The sequence below is a fragment of the Schistocerca americana genome, chromosome 8 (assembly GCF_021461395.2).
Source record: "Schistocerca americana isolate TAMUIC-IGC-003095 chromosome 8, iqSchAmer2.1, whole genome shotgun sequence".
NCBI classification, from domain to species: domain Eukaryota; kingdom Metazoa; phylum Arthropoda; class Insecta; order Orthoptera; family Acrididae; genus Schistocerca; species Schistocerca americana.
The window spans coordinates 351,720,482-351,741,813 of NC_060126.1; the positions used below are offsets into that span (position 1 = coordinate 351,720,482).

General features: G+C 39.2%; 1 protein-coding gene across 1 annotated transcript in view; it reads right to left on the reverse strand.

The window, feature by feature from the left end:
* Nucleotides 1–715: 715 nt before the first annotated feature.
* The window catches only part of LOC124545298 (LIM domain kinase 1), a 181,397-nt gene continuing 160,780 nt past the window's right edge, over nt 716–21,332 (reverse strand). Inside the window, exons 13-14 of the mRNA XM_047124194.1 lie at nt 12,109–12,215; nt 716–2,679 (exon numbers count right to left, since the gene is read on the reverse strand). Of these exons, the coding sequence (XP_046980150.1) occupies nt 2,525–2,679; nt 12,109–12,215 (262 nt within the window). The 3' untranslated portion in view covers nt 716–2,524. The remainder of the gene's footprint in view (nt 2,680–12,108; nt 12,216–21,332) is intronic.

Genomic DNA, 21,332 nt, shown 5'->3' on the forward strand with positions numbered 1-21,332 from the left:
ATTGATCACTGGGGGAGAGGGAGGGAAAGGGGGGAGAGGGGGAGGGGGATGGAGAGTGCTGACAGGTAAGGCCATATAGGACTGTGCTCCATAAGCATCTTAACACAACGTGTAAAGTAATAATTTGCAATGCATCAGTTTCCTACAACTACAGAAAGCTACTGCTCTATTGGAGACAATACACTACTCACATGCACAATACTCAAGCTAGTAAACCAGCTGTAGCCCTGAATGAAGCTTGCAATTTGTTTCAAGATATTTGAGAACCCTTTTCACATACTGCTGTTTACTGTAAGATAGGTACAAAGAAAGGGGAAAAAGGAGGGGAAGAAAACCTATTGTTACTCAGACAGCACAAATTTTTAAAATTCCATTACTGTTTTTATTAGCTCATAACAAAAAACCTCAAGAAACTGTAACCTTCTGTAAATAATGTCATGAAAATTGTCTTCCTGTCAATGAACACAGATGGTTTGAATGAACTCCCTGTGATTGTATGAGGTCTCATTTTCATATGATATTGTTTCTGAATAAAGAGGACCCAAAAGCCACCCAAAAAACGCATGGTTTGGAGAACTGTCAAAGAATCTGCTGCTATCTGGCAGACCCAATATGTGATTCGATTCTGGACAGTTGCTATTTAAATTTTATATACTACTTAGATTTATATACTACTTAATTTTTTAATCACTACAGACCATCAATAATACTCTCGTGTAAATGTAAATGAAGTATAAATGCCGTAAGATCTTCAAGGAGTTTCCTTAGAAATTTACGTGTCTAATTATATAGAAGCATTTAGTATAATAGTACTTCAAGTATAAATGATAATTAAATCTTGAGGTTGGATCATTACCTATTTCTTTTCAAAATTATCTGTTCTACCACACTTTCTTTTTTGTAATCACATACATATCCTTTTTTTATCCAGGATTAATTTATCTACACATCAGTTTCCTTTAATATACAAGTGTTATTGTACAAAGAAATAACCATCATCCCCTCCTCTGAATTACAGTTTCCAATTGAAGTATATAGCTGCTAGAGAAATACTGAAGTGTATGTAGGCATTTACTAAACTAGCAAAACCAAAATGACATTTCAAAGCAACAGTCTTCATCTGATAGTTGAAATCATCATCTTGCACCTTATACAGAAATTCAGAAGGACCACAATGGTTGCCTAACACAGGAGATTGAGCTATTATACAATGAAAGACAACATGAAATTATTTTTTGGACAAGAGCAGCAGACAGCTGGCTTCATGAAGTAGTGTAAAGTGATGTGTAAGTAGGAGACAAAATTCAAAATAATCCCCATACATGTAATGATTAACCTGGCATTTTTAAAAAAACACCCACACACATCTGCAGGACACAAACATTTAGACACCATATAAGTTCTGAAAATAAAACTAATGTTGGCTAAGAATGAAGTGCAAAGAACTCAATGAAAATAAGTTAACTTGGGGCATGTCACATGACCTCCTTATAGAGCACAAAATAAAATTTGCATTGGTGCCTCAATTGCACAAGAAATTAAAGGATCAGTAAAAAGCTTTAAACAGCACAAGGAGTTATGTAATCTAATGCAGAAGACTAGTAAGAACAACAAACATATCAGAACAGTATAAACTACAAAAATATCTGCTGTACAATTACATTATAAAGAAAGAATTCTTCAGACTGACAAAAATGATCCAACTTTGGCTAACAGTTCATATGAGAGGCTGTTGTTGCATGTATTAATTCATCCATTATTTTATTAACTTTATCACAGAACCGAAACGATGAAATGTTTTAAAATGTACTCTAGCACAGACAAACATGCTAGCTATTATAGTTATAATCAGATCACTTAAACATTCAAATGTTCCAGAAACAGGGATCATTTTTTAAACATCCTAAAAGTAGCCATGACCTGTTATGGATCAACACACAACATGTTATGTTGGGAGAAGGATATTACCCATGCTGGTAATAGTAGTAATAACAGTAGTAGAAAAGCCATAAAATTTTGTCTTCTAAAAAAAAAATTTTGGAATGATATATATAAAAATGCCATTCTACAATGAATTATGCCTACATAGAAAATTATTCCTCTCAACATTTTATATTGTTGTCAAAACCAGCTACAAAAAGACATAGCAAATGTCATTCTAAAACTGCTTGCAGGTAAAAATAGCAAATCAGTCTTATTGCTTTTCAGAATATTTCAAAAGGCAAGGAAATTATGGAAGTACCATCCAAAAAGAGGAATCTCTTACTTGTAAGGATAATACAAGTATGATTTAACAAGTACAGCCAAATGCCAGGCTGCAATTCTGAAACAGTTAACTAACAGTTTATAGATTCTCTATGAGATGCAACAAGAATCTATGTCATAAGAATTTAATATTATACTTTAAAGCTTTCATGACTTTGCTGAGAAACAGCAGCCACTTTACGGCAGGGAAAAAATGCACCACTTACACAAACACAGAGTGAGAATACTGTATCGGATTCAGGCAATAGAGAACTGCCCCTCACAATGCTGTACTCTCAACAGGTGAAGGTGAGCGCACTGGTGTTGGAAGCGGTATCTGGCAACGGCCCTCCTCTATAGGTTGAAGTGGAGGCTGATTTGCTGATGGGGTCAGTGCTTCCGGTGTTGTTGACTCAGATGAGCTAGGACTCCGACCTAATAAAAATTTAATTGGCAAAACTGTAGTGCTTACAGGTATGCTTGTTGTCATAAAATATAATTTACAAATTACATTAAAGGTATAATGGCACAGTACAAATACACAAGGCAACTCATCTTTGCAAATCACAGAATCAGGGTTGATTTTTCAGTGGAGTTGGAAATGAAATGAGCGCATGGAATTGTTGGCCAGGAGGCGTATCCAAGGAAGTTCGACCGCCAAGTGCAAGTCTTATTTCAGTCAATGCCACATTGGGCAATTTGCATGCTGGTGGTGATGAAATTATGATGAGGACAACACAACACCCAGTCCAAGAGCAGAGAAAATCTCAAACCCAGCTGGGAATCAAACCCAGGCCCGCTTGCACGTGAAGCAAGCACCCGCTTACGCACACAGATGTTCAGTGGGATTTAACACGAATATAAAGTAAGATGAATTATTGTGCTGGGAGATCACCTTTGAAACTCGAGTTGTTATAATAACAAGAAACTTAAGAATCACACAGTCCAATGCAATTTTTGTGAAGTCACCTCTGGCATCTTGCACTAGATATATGTAGTTTTTACGAGATAAAATGGCGTATTGGGTACCTTCGTGATCAACTTTTCCATCACAACTACAACTTTTCTGGCACATACATATTCATGAAAATACTGTATACAAACTTTAAAGACATGTGAAAAAGCAATCAATACAACGTGTACCGAATGGTGCCAACTTTTACTGATCGGTACTTGGGTGCTGGCATCAAGCTTATAGTATATTATTATAGCTACCACCTCTATTGGTGCCTCACAACATGCTAATTTACATAGGTTACCAATTAATAATAATATTGGTATGGATGCAGCTCCACAGTGTCAGTATTGGCTCTCGAGGAAAAAAATTTGGCAACCACTTGTCCAGATATTCAAAGCCTGTGCTTCAGCTTCTTTCAAAGCTTATCACTGCCTCCTTCAAACTTGCAGGACTTTGTTTACATTTTCATAGTGGCATAATTCTGTATTAATGATTATGAATTTTCTGGGGAAACTAACTATTCACAATTAACAACAGAAGACTTTAAAATGTTATGTCCAAATCCTTTTGACATGCAATTATGTTTTCATCTTTTACCACCCATTGATTCTGTCGTGCTGTGGAACAAATGCTGAATCTCATGTACCCTTATGTCACTGACATGATCAGTTATCTTGCATGCTGCCAACTTTATTGTACAAAAACTTTGTCAAAACACTTTAGTGACACTGCATAGTGAAGCAGAGTCTACATCAACACAAAGAGAGCAAGATACTTCAAACTCCTTAATTTCTTCTCCTCAGAATAGTAGTAGTACACTAACTGAGACAATCTGAGAATTATAATGAAGAGTAATGGCTTCAGAAGTCTTTAAATGGCATGGGGACATAAGGAGTTCAATACACCATACTAAGTCCAGCCATTCCGTATCAATCTCATGGTCCTGCCACTATGGTTATTCACCATTTCTCACGTCCCACAGACCTCTCTCCATGGAAGCCATGTAATGCAACTAATTTAACATAAAACTAACTTATTCGGCTCATCCTCCGGGATTGTCTTAGATGCAAAATTTACCTAGGCACACTACCAACAACAACATAATTTAATCCATATTGAAAAAGTTAAACACTGAAAGGACAAGTCTCCTCCAACACCACTCCCACTGGACAAGTCTCCTACAACAGCACCTCACCTCCCCCCCCCCCCCCACCACCACCACCACTTCTATCACAAACAAATATTTTATATCATACTAAGTCTCCTACACTGAAATGACAACAACAAAACTTATTTTTGCTACTTCCTCTCAACATTAGTCTTCAGAATATTTTAGTTAGGAACTACTTATACATTATTCAAATTTTCTTGTGACATTTTTGATCCTAATCCATCTTAATCTCTTACTGCTTCCTGTCCTATGCACCTGTAACTTTATTTTTTTCCCCCCAGTTTTATTTCCCCTATGGTCTATTCTACTTGTGGAGAATACTTAGATGCAGAGATGACATGCACACTCTGCTGAAGTAGAAATTTAGACAAGGAGGATATCCTGTACAAAGGGGAAATGTTGAGAATTGGTTTAATAAATGTCAAAAGACTTTGACAGATGAACAATAACCGGCAAAAAGGGAAATATACTGAGCATATTACATACGTAGTTAAAGGTAGATGTCCAATAATTCTTATGTCAATGCAAATACTTAAAATTCAATATGAATGTGAAGAGGAAAACGTGTGAGGTAATAGCCGATATCAAGTACGTTCAATTGCTGATTCTGTCATGAGGCTTTTATAAGTACTTTAGGTGTGGTTATGTCATTAGAATGAATACTGAACATGCTACAGTCAAGGAACCATCTCAGGATTTGCCTTAACCAATTAAGGTGAAGTATAGGAAGCTGGTATCCTGGGGGTCATACAGGAATATGAAGAAAGGTAGGAAATATAGTTTGGTTCCACATGGGGACAAGAAACAAACTGCATAGTGTCCGAGTAGTCAACATCAAATATTCAGCACAAATTGATAAATTTCCAAAGCATTGTATACCGTATTACACTTTAGACCAGTATGTGTTGGGCAAAGTTGTGAGGGTTGGAAAAGACCCACTGCAGCGCAATAGTCATGGTAGACAGTTGCTGTGAAAACAAAGAAAGCTGTATCATAGATTTAAAGAAAGTCAAAGTCTAGCTGACCAGCAACAGCTGCCTAAAGCCAAAATGAACATTAGATGAACTATGTGAGAGGCGTTCAATGAATTTTAAAGTAAAATTTTATCAATCAATCAGACAAAACACCCTAAGCAGTTTTGGTTCTATGTCGCAAGTAAGTGGCTCAAAATAATCTCTTTAGTCATTCAGTAACCATATTGGAACTCACTCAGAAAAAAGGGGGAGAGCAGCAAAATGTTGATTTTGATCTTTCAAAATTGTTTTATCACAGAAGATCACAATATGTATCTTCCTTTCAATGATCACATTATGTCAAACAGGAAGACATTGAGATAAGTGATTACTGAACAGAAACACCGTTAAAAATCACTTAAATGTGGATGGCATCTGAACTGGATGAGATACTTTTAAGAGTCTACATTGATTATCTGAAATAACTTGCTAATCTACTAGCAGCAGTTTACTGTAATTCATGGGAACAACAAAGAGTACCAAACAATCACGAATTAGTTCTGGCAATTCCGATTTTCAAGGAGGATTATGAAACAGAACCACAATTATAGAACTACACTGCAGTGACAAAAGTCGTCGGATACCTCCTAACAACATGTCAGACCACTTTTTGCCTGGTGCAGTGCAGCAACTCGACATGGCATGGACTCAACAAGTCGTCAGAAGTCCGCTACAGCAATACTAAACCATGCTGCCTCTATTGCAAAAGTGTTGCTGGTGCAGGACTTTATGCACAAACCGACCACTTGATTATGTCCTGGGAATGTTCGACGAGATTCATGTCAGACGATCTGATTAGCCAAGTCATTCACTCAAATTGTCCAGAATGTTCTTCAAACCAATCACGAACAATTGTGGCCCTGTAACACTGTACACTGTCATCCATAATAATTCTGTCATTGTTTGGGAACAACAAATAGTCTCCGAGAAGCCAAACATAAGCATTTCCAGTCAATGATTGATGCAGTAGGACCAGAGGACCCAGTCCATTCCCTGTAAACATGGCCCACACCATTACGCAGCCACCACCAGCTTGTGCAGTGTCTTGTTGACAACTTGGGTCCATGGCTTCGTGGGGTCTGTGGCATACACTAATCCTACCATCAGCTCTCTCTCTCTCTCTCTCTCTCTCTCTCTCTCTCTCTCTCTCTCTCTCTCTCTCCCCCCCCCCCCCCCCCCCTTTTTGTGTCATCGGTCTTCTGGCTGGCTGGTTTCCGGCGGCTCGCCACGAATTCCTCTCCTGTGTCTATCTCTTCAATGTAGAACTTGCAACCTACGTCCTCAATTATTTGGTGGATGTGTTTCAATCTCTGTCTTCCTCTACAATTTTTGTCCTCTACAGCTCCCTCTAGTACCATGGATGTCATTTCCTGATGTCTTAACAGATGCCTTATCATCCAGTCCCTTCTCCTGGTCAATGTTTTCCACATATTCCTTTCAGATTCTGCGCAGAACGTCCTCATTCCTTACCTTATCAGTCCACCTAATTTTCAACATTCAACTGTAGCACCACATCTAATGCTTTGATTCTCTTCTGTTCTGGTTTTCCCCCAGTCCATGTTTCTCCACCATAAGTGCTGTGTTCCAGACATACAGTCTCAGAAATTTCTTGCTCAAATTAAGGCCTATGTTTGATACATGCAGACTTCTCTTGGCCAGGAATGTCCTTTTTCCCAGTGCTAGTCTTGCTTTTGATGTCCTCCTTGCTCCGCCCCTCATTGGTTATTTTGCTGCCTAGGTAGTAGAATTCCTTAACTTCATCTACTTTGTGACCATCAATCCTGATGTTAATTTTCTAACTGTTCTCATTTCTCATTCAGCAGATCATTTAAATCTTCTTCATTTTCACTCAGGATAGCAATGTCATCAGAAAATCTTATCATTGATATTCTTTAACCTTGCATTTTAATTCCACTCTTGAACCTTTCTTTTATTTCCATCATTGCTTCTTCGATGTACAGATTGAACAGTATGAGGCATCAGCTCTTACCAACTGAAATCAGGACTCCACTGACCTGGCCATCGTTTTCCAGTCGTCTATGGTCCAACCAATATGGTCAAAAGCCCAGGAGAGGCACTGCAGATGGTGTCATGCTGTTAACGAAGGCGCTCGGTCAGTCATCTGCTGCCATTGCTCGTAAGCACCAAATTTCATTGCAGTGTAGTAACGGATCTGTTCATCATACATCCCTCATTAATTTCTGCCGTTATTTCACAGTGTCACTTGTCTGTCAGCACTGACAACTCTATGCAAACACTGCTGCTCTCAGTTGTTAACTGCCTAACGATTTTGAAAATAAAATGTCCCATTCATCTAGCTCCAGCTATCATTCTGCATACAAAGTCTGTGAATTCCCATTGTTAGGGCATAATCACATCGGAAACCTGTTCACATGAGTACAAATGAAAGCTCTGCCGATTCACTGCCCTTTTATACCTTGCGTACACGAGACCAAATCATCTGTATAAACGCATATCGCTGTCCCACGACTTGTCACCTCACTGCATGTCATGGGCGTCAATCTATTGTAGAAATATGGAACTTACTTTATTCTTTCTCACGTTTGGAGACTAAGGATCTCCTCTACAAATATCAACAGTGTTTGTGAAACTCTGAGCAATGTAGTCAAAGTGTCCAGGTTGGTGTCATGCTCCTTGATTTACGAAAGGCATTCAGTACAGTTCTGCACCACTGTATTGTGAACAAAATATGACCTTATGAAGTATACGATAATATTTGTGACTGGATTCAGGTCGTCTTTGCAGACCGAACTGACTGACTGTAACAGGATGAAACCAACACAAGTAAAAGCAAATTTTGGGAGCAGCTCAAGAGTGTTTATTTTTATTCTGTTATTTTACATGTCTAGTTCTGTATGACCAAACTGAGGAGCAAATCTAAATGGCCATGGAATGTGTCAGTACGTGAAATTGCAACAAGAAAGTAATAACAGATAAAATAAAATGTTTCTGAATCCTAAAAAGACAATCTATAATGTTATATAAACACAAACAACAATGTGACATAGGAAGCAGCTTAATCAAGGAACTCCGATAGAATAGAAGGAGTGACTCATGATGAAACTCTTCATTTTACATTTGAAAGTGCATGGATTACCGCTAAGATTTTTGAATTCTTGTGCTAGCTTATTGAAAATGGATGCAGCAGAATATTGTATGTCTTTCTGTATGAGAGCCAGGGAGGTACAACCCTAATAAAGACTGGATTTCTACCTCTTATTAACTGAGTGAAAGCTGCTAATTTAGGTGTGTGTACATGTATGGGCCAATGTCAAAAGACCCAGATTAATGAACAGGAGTCAACAAGAGGCCCGAATTCACAGCACTTATTGCCCAAACCACCCGTTTCTGAGCCAAAAATATATTTTGGGAATGGGAATTTACCCCAAAATATAGTATCATACATCATAAGCAAACGAAAATAAGCAAAGTACAATTCTTTTCTTGTCAAACTACCACTTACTTCAGATAGCATTCTAATAGCAAAAATGGCAGCATAAAGTCTTTGAACAAGGTCCTGAATGTAGGCTTTCCATGATAGTTTACTATCTATCTGAACAAACAGAAATTTTAACTGTTCAGTTTCACTAATCATATGCCCATTCAGCAACACCAAAATGTCAGGTTTTGTTGAATTGTATGTTAGAAACTGTAAAAACTGAGATTTACTGTGATTTAGTGTGAGTTTATTTTCAACAAGACATGAACTTTTATCTTGAACTGAACTATTTTAAACAGTGCCAACATCGCACACAACACCCTTTACTACCAAGCTAGCGTCATCAGCAAACAGAAATATTTTAGAATAACCTGTAATACTATGAGGCTCATCATTTATATAAATAAAGAACAGGAGTGGCCCCTGCAACGACCCCTGAAGCACCCCCATTTAACCATGCACCACTCGGACCCCCACCCCATAGCCACTCTCAACACTGTGGAGAATGACCTTTTGCTGTCTGTCCTTAAAGTAAGAGGTGAACCAATTGTGAGCTACTCCCCATATTCCATAATGGTCCAACTTCTGAGCAATATTCTGTGTTTAACAAAATGAAACATCCTAATTACATAAAAAAAGGATGCCTAGTGTTTGAAATATTTTGTTTAATCCACCGAATACCTCACTGAGAAAACAGAATATACGCAGCCATTTCTGAAAGGTTGTTCAGAGACGATGCTGCAGTCTATATAGAGGCTGCAATGCCTGAAGACTTTTGCAAAACATAAGATGATTGGGGCAAGGACTGACAGTTGACCCTGAACATAAATACTGCACCAAAAAAGATGAAGATATTCAATACTGTTCAATTACTCGAGTTGTGATAACTCACAGGAAACAGCAACAACTATAAAATACCTTGAAGTAACCATCCAGATCAATCTAACTTTTTCTTTAGAAGAATTTTAGGGAAATTTAATTCATTCATGAAAGAAGTGGCTTACATAACACTTTTAAGACCAATAATTCAGCATTGTTCCTAAGGTTGGGACATTTACAAGGTCGGATTAACACAGAGTTATCCGTAAGTAGCGCTGGGGTTACAGAAGATGGTGTGGAAACTACAAGACATACAGAAAATAAACACTACCAGTGGACAGAGATTCGTTCCAAGTTTTAGCGCTTTATGGGCACCATTTGTGACATGGTAAATGTCAATATGTGCAGGCAATTCACTGAAGTCACTGCTGCTGTGGCAGGAAGGTCCAACACCAGCAGTGCACTTTGAAAATTTGTTCACAGATGGTCCATCTACAGGCACTAACCAATCTGATGTAGCAATACAGAGCGGATAATTTTTCAAAACGTTCCAATACGCCTGCCCCCTAGTGGCGCACTCTGCAACAAAGCCACGACATGTATTACGAATCAATACGTTATGATATGTTCTATCCATGGATCTGCTTCCATTTTTCTGTAAGTTATAGTTTTTGCACAGTCATCTTCTGAAGCCTGGGAGATACTTATGAATAGCCCCATAAAGAAGAGAAGATCAGGGCCACATTTTGTCATGGGATTGTTTAGCAAATGCGAGAGCATTACAGAGATTCTCTTTTACAGAGATTCTCAACAAACTTCAGCAAGAAACACACTTGAGAGAGGTGATTTAAATCGCCACAATAAGAAGAGTCAAGCAACGTATTACTTCCTGCTTAATGTGCAATGCAAAATGGCCACAATGAGAAAATCAGTAATTAGAGGTCATATAGAGATTTATTATGTGTTGTTCTTCCATGCCCCATTCTAGAATGGAATTTCTGATTTATTCACTAGACCAGCAGCGGAGTGTGCTGATTTTTTGAAGGTATCATGTAAGTACGCCCACTAACCTATGATCACACGAGAAGAAACAAAAAATTGAGTTTGACAGTACAGAGAACTAACTGCAATACTTTACTGACATACAAATTATGATGTAGACTGTTTCAAATTGGTACGTAAAAACATAACTGTATTACATATAACATCCACAGAAGTTGCCTTTAAAATTTGAAACATGTATGAAAACTAAATATTACAAATATTACAGTGCAGCAAGAAAAAGACAGTTTGAAATTAACAAAGAAATGAATGTTGGTGAGAGACAGTCTGAAAAAGTTTGTAAGACTGTTGCTGGATAGGTTGCACTGAAAAATAATTGTTAAGAAAAGAATTTTATACTCTGTGCCATTTCAGAGATAATTGGCATTGAAGATAGCCAATGAGGACATTGTGTGTGCAAATTCAAGTGTTCTTTGTCTGGCTTTCTAAAACAAAACAAGAGAGAGATACAAAACTTGGACAGATAAAGGTTGAGCAGTCTCGTGTGCAATCATGTACACCAAGATAACAACTGACTCAAACTGTACCTGGTGGGTCTCTTGAATTGGTGCACATAATTGTCCGATAGCTTAACTTTAATGCTAATTAACTCAGAAATGGCACAACATACTGAACTTTTTTCTGAACAATTATTTCTCAACACAACCTATCCTGCAACACCCTTACAAGTTTTCAGGTTGTTTATAGCTACTTTGCATAAATAATAATAATAGACTACTACTATACACAAACACATGTGCACTATAACCTCTTCCAATACAATATGTAATTAAAATAATATTTGTGTTTACCACCATGGTACTCCATATCAGTAGTATTTTTCTCTGTATTAAGATGCACATTCAATTAAGAATCAACTCATTATGTTATATGCACAATATTTAGGCTTTCATAAATTTACCTGATTAGTCAGCTACCTTTAATGAATGAACTATTAATAGTTATTTCAGCATCCACAGTTATTAGCTCTTGCCAGAAATAATAATTCATTTGTAACTTGGGAAAATTAATCACTATTCTCTGACGAGAAGAAGAGGCATTGAGGCCAGACAGGCACGTAGGAAGACCAAATGTTGGCTTAACTAAGTTTATGGACAATGCTGCAAAAATTTTGGTGAACTCAGATTAGTTAGTTAGTTTTTTGCCTGTTCTGCAATCACAACTGCAACCTCTCACTATGGTGTGGAATGAGTCAGTTCATATCGTCTCACACTCACATTCCAATAACATTCAGCAAAAGCTATTTCAAGGATGCCGATCACTGTTTACAACAAGAAATACTTTGTTTACTTCAGTCTAGCAGAGGAAAATAATGTTAAATGTTACTGTAATTGGCAAAACATTACAATACAACTTAGCACATAAATCATGAAACACTTACCCGTATAATTAAATATATCGAACTCAAGATCCTTTGGCAGTGGTTTATCTACTGAAAGGTGCATTGCTAGTCCTTCCAACCAAACCTCCATAACCTCAAATGGAGGCCTGTATAAAAAAAAGAAAAGTCAGTCTCATAATACATTCAAAACTCCAACTAATACTATCAGAGTATGAAGACATTAAGAAGCAATATTTCCATAGATGTTTCTACAACTATTTCCATTAAAGGAAGTTTGTTCCTTCAAGAAACATTACTGTGGGTAAATTTAGATACATGACTGCCACTTCACTTACAAGTCAGACAGGTAGAGTAGTGTTTTATTACAAAATATGTGTTGAATATACTTTGGATTTGCCAAAATTAAATATATCAAACACCTTGTTCAATATGAGATGAATTCTTAATTTCAGTCATGTTTTACAAAAACAGCAATGGGGAACGTATTTTTCCTTTTCATTAACAAGTTGTCTGATCACATTGGAAAAGTTTTCATCAAGTATGGGATTTAAATAATTTTGGAGCTACCAAGAAAATATGTGAATTCCTTGCAGCTGCAAAACATTTGTATGCAATATGGAGATCACTAAAGAAAATGTTGTGGAACTAATGTTTTAGCCTAGAGAATCATGAAAACATGTCTACAGCACCAATAGAAATTTATAACCACAATAATTGTAACAGGAAAGAAGGGGGAATTTAATAAAATAAAATATGGATTCCAACTTTGTAGCAATACAGTAATTCTGACAATTCGCTACTTGTAATTGAGAACTATGTTATTTGTCAGATATAATCAAATGCTTTTGTCATCACATGACAAATTGTGGTGCTCTGTAGCTCATACTACGACTATTAATTTGAGGGCCCCTCAGCTTTCAACACAGTTGCCAGCTAAAACAAACTAAAACTGGAAATACTGCCCACAGAAGAGAATAAAACGTAAGTAGATAGTGTCATATGTTACCATCGCAATGAAGTTTCTTGCAAAACAACAAAATCCTTATGATGAAGCTGTGACTTTAAAATTTAAATTGGGACTGTAAAAATACTGTATAGGTAGTAGGCCAAATTTACTATTACATGTTCCATATATTTCATTGTCTTGGTTTGGGAAGAATAGCCACTATAGCTAACACTAAATACACACATCAAAAAAAGTTTTGCATCACCTCATTTCTGAGAGTTCCAGAACCTGTACAGAAAACTGGAATAGAGATCAACATAAACATCATTTCTGCCCTTTTTACTGCTCATGAACACCATACATTGCGTGCTGCACCACCATACAGCGAGACCTTCAAAGGTGGTGGTCCAGATTGCTGCACACATTGGTACCTCTGATGTCTAGTAGCACGTCCTCTTGCATTGATGCATGCCTGTATTCGCTGTGGCAGTGCATCCACAAGTTCATCAAGGCACTGTTGTTCCAGATTGTTCCACTTCTCAATGGTGATTCGGCATACATCCCTCAGAGAGACTGGTGGGTCATATCATCCATAAACAGCCCTTTTCAATCTATCACAGGCACATTCTATGGAGTTCATGTCTGGAGAACATGCTGGCCACTCTAGTCGAGCGATGTCGTTATCTTGGGAAGTCCTTCACAAGATGTGCATGATGGGGGCACGAATTATTGCCCACGCAGACAAATTTCTTGCCAATATGCTGCTGATATGGTTGCACCATCAGTCGGAGTATGGCATTCACATATCGTACAGCCATTACGGCCCCTCCCATAACCAACAGCGGCATACATCGGCCCCACGTAATGCCACCCCAAAAAAGCAGGAAACCTCCATCTTGCTGCACTTGCTGGACAGTGTGTCTAAGGAGGTCAGCCTGACTGTGTTGCCTCCAAACACATCTCTGACGATTGTCTGGTTGAAGGCATGTGCGACACTCATCAGTGAAGAGAATGTGATGTCAATCCTCAGCAGTCCATCTGGCACGTTGTTGGGTCTATCTGTACCACGTTGCATGGTCTCATGGTGCAAAGATGGACCTCGCCATGGCCGTTGGGAGTGAAGCTGCGCATCATGCAGCCTATTGCGCACAGCTTAAGTCTTAACATCCTGTGGCTGCACGAAAAGCATTATTCAACATAATGGCACTGCTGTCAGGATTCCTTCGAGCCATAATATGTCGGTAGTGGTCATCCACTGCAATAGCAGCCCTTGGGCGGCCTGAGCAAGGCATGTCATCGACAGTTCCTGTCTCTCTGTATCTCCTCCATGTCCGAACAACATCGCTTTGGTTCACTCCGAGATGCCTGGATGCTTCCGTTGTTGAGAGCCCTTCCTGGTGCCCAGTAACAATGCTGACAAGATCGAACCGCGGTACTGACCGTCTAAGCATGGTTGAACAACAGATAACACAAGTCGTGTACCTCCTTCCTGATGGAATGACTGGAACTGATCGACTGTCGGACCTCCTCTGTCTAAGACACTGCTCATGCATGGTTGTTTATATCTTTGGGCAGGTTTAGTGACATCTCTGAACAGTCAAAGGGACTGTGACTGTGATACAATATCGATAGTCAACTTCTATCTTAAGGAGTTCTGGGAATCGGGGCGATGTGAAACTTTTTTTGAATTGTGTAGTTTTATACACTGACCACAGCCTCTCAGCCTAGCTGTTTTAACCAAGGAATTGCATCTTGCATCCAGTACAGTAAATGTAGATACTGCAGAATCAGCACTAACACAAAAAGCATTTTTGTCAATATTAACTGTTAGTGGGCACTGAGCCCTACCACAGTCTCAACGGCAATTTTTTTGACGTTCCATTTCATGACACCAATGTAGTCTCATGGCCTTGGGAGAAAGATCACTTCTAAACCTCGGATGAAATTGCTCAAGACACTAATTCTCATTCACTGATAGAATTCAAATACCTCAAGCAGAGGATGATTTCAAAGAGCCTCTGATCACTTCCAACTGTTGCTATAATAAGTGTCTCTTGGGACTGTGATAACCATCAGAATACAATCATTCTCACGACTTTCACAATGAAACCTTTAGAGGCTGTTAAAGCTAATTCTTAACACATCTACAATTCCCACACACAGACTGCTACTCACTGTAAAGATGACATGCTGAGTTGTAGACAAGCAGAACAAAAAGACCACTACGCAATCACATTTCGGCCAAAACAACCCAAACTGCTGTCCACCAGGATGAACAGCCACCACCAAACAGGACCACCTGCTAGCACAACATGAAGCTGAACATAACAGGCTTTATTTCAGTGGCTGCATCAGACTTCCTCCTACTTCACATGCCCACATCCCCTCACTGTCATTGTGTGTTGCCCTCTGCCAATACACCTGCCCATAATTTCCCCTTTCCTGCTACTCACTCTCCGCCCCGCCCCACCCCACCCCACCCCCACCCCCACCCCCACCCCACCCCCACCCCAACTGCACCTGGAAGCCTTCTCTGGCTGCCACTTAGTCCCAGAATGCTCTACTAGACAGCGCTATTCTATCCATCCTCACCCATACCCAGCTGTGTCTCCCCACCCCTCCCCGTCCCCTTTCACTGGCCTCCACTCCAGACTGCTGCTTTCTTTCAGTGCAACACTTACAATCCAGCATCAGATAGTGGTCATGTATGCGTGAGGTGTGCTTGCTTGCTTGCTCGTTCGTGTGTGTGTGTGTGTGTGTGTGTGTGTGTGTGTGTGTGTGTGTGTGTGTGTGTGTGTGTGTGTGTTTTTCTTTTCTTTTCTGAAGATAACTTTGGCTTGAAGCTAAATGTGCTACTGTCTTTGCATCATGCCCGCCCGCAACTCAACATGTCACCTTTACAGTGTATTTATCCTTTTCATAATACTGTGGATATTCCAACATCTAAAACTTCTTTATTCATAGATAAAATGCTAAAATCTGTCCTTTTAAGCGTCTTTTCAAACAATTTTTTAAATGTGTTTCACATACAAATTAAGTATTCAGCAGAAACACATCATAATTTAACCCAAACCTCACTGAGCATAGTTTGCTCCTAATTTAATGGACATGCTTTGCATGATCAGAGTGCTACTTTGGATTAATTTTGCCTTTTACTTCATACCAAAGATGATTATGTACATACTGTATACTTAATTATGATGATATATAACAATGTTTCATGTCATGAACAAGCCTCATTAAAATTCTCCCTTTGCTTCTGATTATGCATGTTCTTAGTAAGCTGAATGAAGATTTGTATATGAACATTAGGTGTTTTATGTCTCCAGTGGTTTTAGTGTTTGACAACGTATGAGTCAATGTTTAATTGCATAATGGGTAGCTTAAATGCTGTATTACTGATTTGGCTTCACATCATACGTAATATGCTGCTTCTTTCCGGTTTCATATTCTTTATCATTCTTTATAATCATTACCATCCTAGGTTTGTTTGCAGGACCAGAGAAGTGTAGGAAGACAATCCAATCAACTGGACAAGTTTGGCCACAGAACAGGAGAAAAAAACATTTAAGGAAACCGACAGGAGAGTAACTACAGTGAAGGAAACATTAACAGGAACATAACTACAAGAATCTTTCATATACTTTTAACACCACTGATGTGTGTCAAACTGCCATGACACTTATTAATGACACCTAAGCCCTGCAAACTACTTTTAGTGTCTCCCATTCCAGACTGTGAATGGAAAATCTGTTATTAAGTTCTCTGTTATGTCTCTCTCTACACTATAATGCCTAAGTGTTTACCACCCAACCACATTACTGATTACAGATGAAATGGTTCTTTTTTAATGTTCCTGTCTTGTCTCATAACTGCTCACTGCCCAAGCCCTAACTTGCTTACCACTTCTCCAGTGCCTTCATTCCCTGTCTGAGTCCATCTCTCCTCTTCTGAGGCTCTTCAACAGTCCTTAAGCCATCATCTACTTCCTACACACTACTGTAAAACCACCCAACTGGCTGTCTTGGAATTTTTCATAATAACCTTCTCAGATTGGTCCACACATTCCCATCCTCTCTGCAAAACTTTAAGTTTACCATTCCTACGCCACACCCCCACCCCCCATAAACCTTGTTGTTGATGGGGAGGTTTGCGTGCTTCAGTGATACAGATAGCTGTACCGTAGGTGCAGCCACAACAGAGGGATATCTGTTGAGAGGCCAGACAAACATGTGGTTCCTGAAGAGGAGCAAGCAGCCTTTTCAGTAGATGCAGAGCAACAGTCTGTATGATTGACTGATCTGGCATTGTAACATTAACCAAAACGACCTTGCCGTGCTGGTACTGTGAACGGGTGAAAGCAAGGGGAAACTATAGCCATAATTCTTCCCAAGGGCGTGCAACTCTACTGTATGGTTAAATGATGATAGCACCATCTTGGGTGAAGGTAAAATAGTCCCCCACTCGGATCTCTGGGTGGGGTCTACTCAGAACGACGACGTTTTCAGGGGAAACAAAACTGGTGCTCTATAGATCTGTGCATGGAATGTCAGATCCCTTAATCGGGCAGACAGATTTTAGAAAATTTAAGAAAGGAAATGGATGGGTTGAAGTTAGAAATAGTGGGAATTAGTGAAGTTTGGTGGCAGGAGGAACAGGACTTCTAGCCAGATGAATGCAGGGTTTTAAACACAGGATCAAACGGGGGTAACGCAGGAGTGAGTTGAATAACGAGGGAAAAAAATAGGAATGCAGATAAACTACTATGAACAGCATAGTAAACACATTATTGTAGCCGAGATAGACAGAAAGTCCACAGCAGTACAAGTTTATATGCCAATAGCTCCGCAGATGAGGAGAAGACTGAAGAAATGTATGACGAGATAAAAGGAATTATTCAGATGGTGAAGGGAGCCGAAAATTTAACAGTCATGAGGGAATGGAAATTGATAGTAGGAAAAGAAAGAGAAGGACTGGGGGAAAGGAATGACAGAGGAAGCCACCTAGTAGAATTTTGCACAGAGCATAATTTAATCATAGGTAACACCAGCAAGGGTCTATACAAGGGCAACGTACTTGAGGGCAATATTATGAAAGTGGAAGAGGACATAGATGAAGACGAAATGGGAGATACGATACTGCATGAAGAATTTGTCAGAGCACTGAAAGACCTAAGTTGAAACAAGGCTCCGGGAGTAGACTAAATTCCATTAGAACTACTGATAGCCTTGGGAGAGGCAGCCACGACAAAACTCTTACCATCTGATGAGCAAGATGTATGAGACACGCGAAATACTCGCGGACTTCAAGGAGAACATAATAATTCAAATTCCAAAGAAAGCACATGTTGACAGGTGTGAAAATTACTGAACTATCAGTTTAATAAGTCATGGTAGCAAAATACTAACACGAATTCTTTACAGACAAATGGAAATTTAGACTGGCTATGGCAAGGAAAGCGTTTCTGGAGAAGAGAAATTTGATAACATCGAGTGTAGATGTAAGTGTTAGGAAGTCTTTTCTCAAAGTATTTGTACGGAGTGTAGCCATGTACGAAAGTGAAACATCGAACGATAAATAGTTTAGACAGAAAGAGAATAGAAGCTTTCAAACTGTGGTGCTACAGAAGAATGCTGAAGATTAGATGGATAGATCACATAACTAATGAGGAGGTACTGAACAGAATTGGGCAGAAGAGGAATTTGTGACAACTTGACTAGAAGGAGGGGTCAGTTGGCAAGACATTCTGAGTCATCAAGGTGTCATCAATTTAGTATTCAACGGAAGTGTGGCAGGTAACAATCATAGATGGAGACCACGAGAAGGATACACTAAGCAGATTCATAAGGATGTAGGTTGCAATAGTTTTTTGGAGATGAAGCTTGCAGAGGGCAGAGTACCATGGAGAGCTGCGTCAAAGCAGACTCTGGACTGAAAACAACAACAACACGCCATGCCATGCCGTATCTCCCCCCCCCCCCCCCTTTCTTTGCAGTGGTTGTAAAATTCACAACCTCCAGTATGTGTGTTATCCCAGCTACCTGTCATCATGTGAGAGCTCTTAGAACTTGCTAAGCTGCTACAAACAGCGAACTGCAACATCTGCACATCTTCTTACTCAGCTTCAGAAATGGGAGTGCTACTTAATTTTTCTGTTGCTGTTCACTACCAGACATAAATTTTCCTAAGAACTTATGATTATTTAAAAGGAATTATTGTTTCTTGAATCTCATTGTATGCAGCCGAAAACTTTAAGTTAATTGTTGCAATCCACATCAAAATCAGACCAACAGTTTGGGCCCTTATCAATTTTCAAACTAGTGAAGCAGTAACAATCAGAGACTCACATGGGAGCCATGTTTCCCATGCTTCAAAAGGGATGCAAGGAGGAACACACTGGTGAGCAAAGATGATGGCAGACTGAGTGGCATAAGTCACTGATTTGATCCTTAGAGGTTCCATGTGGAAATGCCACTGTGGCTCCTTGAATTTTCCAGAAGGCTGGCATACGTCCATACAGTTTAAAGAGAAGTAAAACACCATTAAGTGAAGGGTTGGGAGAAGTGGATTCATCAGTTTACTGAAGTGGGAAGGATATTAAACTGTACATCAAAAACTGCAATACAAGCTAGATAAGCAGACACAATAAAATTTTTGTAATTACTTATTAAAGTGGTAATAAGCATTTGTTACATTTTGTAATTTGAAGACCATTCAGATTGAACCTAAGAAAACTAATGAAAATGAAGTCACAGACAGTAGAAATTTTATTTGCAACTGTAACAGTCTCTTGTTGTAGGTAAACTGTGACAGTGTTCGACAGACTAGGTGGTGTCAAGTAACTTGTGATACAGTTTGACTGCCTTTGTCAAGCAAAATGTCAAATTACGAACGCAGTGACCTGGTACTGTGAACACTTGTTTGACCTTTACAATGGCGTAACTTCAGGCTTGAAACAGGATTAGACAATTATTAATACAGTTTAGAGTCAAGTCCCTGAGTCTTTTCTCATTTCCGTGATGATAATCTGGGCTATGCTCAATAGCCTGCCATGTGATTTTCTCAATGCTGTAAAGATATTCAGTGACAGCTGTCTGGTAGCAATGCATGTGTAAAAGGTGGGTGCTAAAGTACAACTATTTTAACAGCCACCTGTAGAAGCAAGTACCTAGCTTTCACTTGTCCATTTAATTTTCCATGGGTTATGTGAATTCTTAGCGAAAACATTGGGAAGAAGATTACTTTTCATTAAATGAATTTGGGAAAGTTTCTGGGATCGTGGTGTGGGGCACAAGTTATCTCAAGCAATACATCAAAATTTTTGTATACTACTTTAATTGGAGGGACACAGCCTCAATATGTAGTCTGATTTTTCTAGTCTAGTAAGGTACTTATTTATGGGTTAACCAGCTTCTTCCATTGTGTATAATTTATGCTGAAAATAAACAGATGTGCTACCAGGAGCAGCACTGTGTCCGATGAACTTGGCACTGTGACTGGCACATGAGAATTATAGGTTGCTTTGTCACTGAGCTCTTAGACACTTCTAGCTAGCCAGGTGAGTGCAAGCCATATTCTTGGGCATGCCTGAAGCTATGATAGCCACCCCTACAGCAAGACCCCGTTTTGGAGAGAGACTGAAATTTTAATTTCCCACAGCTTGTAGAAACTGAAAGGTAATATTACAAGCTGCTACAACATCTACAAACACTTGCTACTGGCAGACGTGGTTATAAGCTTATCTGTGAACCCCTGTGAATAGACACAACTGTGACCACCTGTGGAAAAATGCATTTCGTTTTCTTGTCAACTCTGTGATGGCCTTGGTTGCAGATTTCTAGACCTGCATTATTATGTGGGGATTTGTAGGACTCCTCTTGATAGGTCAGTGGTGCACTACACAAAGGAAGCATCTACTCGGGTAGTAGAGTACTTGTAGGGTGCACATGAAGCTTTTTTAGGGCAGACGGTAGTTTGAGGAGCTCTGATGAACACTCGTCAACTGAATCCTCCACCGGAAAACACATCTGGTGTGTCACGTATTAGGAATCTCTTACCGACGCACCTAACTTGTACACCTGGTAAGAGAGTGAGCTATGCCTCTGCCCAGTTTAGATATTTGTATGAATGTGAACACAATTACTCCCACGGAAATGATGAAAACGTAATAGTTTGTCAGCTAAGATGCAACAAATGAATGCAACAGTTTCACCATCGCACACTTTCTCTGTGCTCTGTCAAAACATACATTTTTAACACCTGAAGTTGCATTCTGTTTTTGAAGTCTTGACTCTTGAATTCCTTTGTTGTAATGGAG